The sequence below is a fragment of the Pseudomyrmex gracilis genome, unplaced genomic scaffold (genome assembly GCF_002006095.1).
Source record: "Pseudomyrmex gracilis isolate BER0280 unplaced genomic scaffold, ASM200609v1 scaffold_3118, whole genome shotgun sequence".
Taxonomy (NCBI): Eukaryota; Metazoa; Arthropoda; class Insecta; order Hymenoptera; family Formicidae; genus Pseudomyrmex; species Pseudomyrmex gracilis.
Window position 1 is genome coordinate 2,347 of NW_018023702.1, and position 1,764 is coordinate 4,110.

Below are 1,764 nucleotides of genomic sequence, written 5' to 3' on the forward strand. Positions count from 1 at the left end.
TATATATATATATATTATATATATATATATATATATGTATATATGTATGCCATGTACATATATATTTTCAGTACTGGCAATGAATTTTGCGATACAACCTATATTGATCTATATAAAGTTATGTTAAATTAATCTATTTTATATAAGATATAGGTTTATTTGTACTTTATAATTTTTTTAAATTACATTTATAATATACAAATAAGAAAAAAAAGTTTAATTTTACACTTGTTTTGTATTTGTATTTTCCTTGGATATATAATTTATAATGCAGTTTTATTCTTTTTCGTTTAAATTAATTATTTAATTTTATTTGTATTCTTATTCAGAAAAAAGCTCAAGAGAGCATCAATACCAGATTAGCTCTTGTCATGAAATCTGGTAAATATGTTCTTGGGTATAAGCAAACTCTGAAGTCTCTTCGTCAAGGCAAAGCTAAATTGGTTATCATCGCTAGCAATACACCACCGTTAAGGTGAGACTGAGAAGTAACACTCCTTTTATAAATTGACATAGACATTTCTTTTATAAATTAAAGTAATTATAAACATAAGAAATATCATAGCAAGTGTGTGTGTGCGTGCGTGCGTGCACATATGTAAAACTTATGCACAAGTTTTTCTGCTAAATTTGTATAAATAAAGTATGAAATATCTCTTTAGTGACACAATCAGTAGCAATGACTATGTCAATTCATGTAAAAAATTAATTAGGAGTGGTATGGAGTAGTCTCTTGTTCTTGCATAGGACATTTATTTTAATTTCAATCATATTTTTTTCTAAACAAATTTTATCTCAATTTAACAGGAAGTCAGAGATTGAGTACTATGCTATGTTAGCTAAGACTGGTGTACATCATTACACAGGAAACAACATTGAACTTGGAACAGCTTGTGGCAAATATTTCCGTGTTTGTACTCTTTCAATTACAGATCCTGGTAATTCGGATATTATAAAGTCAATGCCAACTGGTGATCAAGCGTAATATGTTATACTTTTGTCTTAATAAATAATTTAAAAATCTTAAAACTTCGTGATAGTTTTACTGATACTCCTTTCTTTAACTCTATTTTGTTACTAACAATAAGTAACATATATGTAGTCTGAATACATTATATATTTATTATACTATATTATATTTCCAGTATAAACAAGCCTCATGACAAATAAGATCATAATTTACAAATATTGGTAATCTTTTTTTATGATTTTTTTAACGTGCTCTCAAGTCTGTTCTACATTGGTCGCGTTCAGCAGATACAACTGTTGGGTGAGTATCTGCTGAACGCACTCTGCTCAGTCACTGCTACTCAACATGTTTAGAGAGCGGACGCCATTTTTTCCATCGAAGTTTTTCTCTGCTACCTAAGCGTAACATGTTGTAAAAGAATATGGCGACACACATATGAGAAATGTAAACACGGGTAATTTTGATTTGTATGTAAGAGAAAATGAATTCTGAAAACATCAAAATCTATAGTGTTGTTTTTGCCATTATTCATAGCAAATAAAACAATCATATTTAAATTGTCCATTGCAAATTGTAAATTATAACACTTAATTTTTTTATAATTTGGTAATATTTTGTTTTCCATTGTTTAGTTTATTATAAATAAACACACTGAGAGGTTATGTTTAGGCTTTATTAAAAAACAGTGTAGGGTCACGTGACATGTTATACAGATCTGAAGTTAAAGACCGTTCAGCAAACATGATCTATGGGTGTGTTTAGCCGAAGCTAGCGCTACGTAGCGCTACGTAGCG

The 1,764-nt window shown here is 28.9% G+C and overlaps 1 protein-coding gene across 1 annotated transcript in view; it reads left to right on the plus strand.

Moving 5' to 3' along the window:
* LOC109863091 (60S ribosomal protein L30) overlaps positions 1-991 on the plus strand; it is a 1,773-nt gene extending 782 nt beyond the window's left edge. The window contains exons 3-4 of the mRNA XM_020443272.1: positions 330-475; positions 808-991. Of these exons, the coding sequence (XP_020298861.1) occupies positions 330-475; positions 808-985 (324 nt within the window). The 3' untranslated portion in view covers positions 986-991. The remainder of the gene's footprint in view (positions 1-329; positions 476-807) is intronic.
* The last annotated feature ends 773 nt before the right edge of the window (positions 992-1,764 follow it).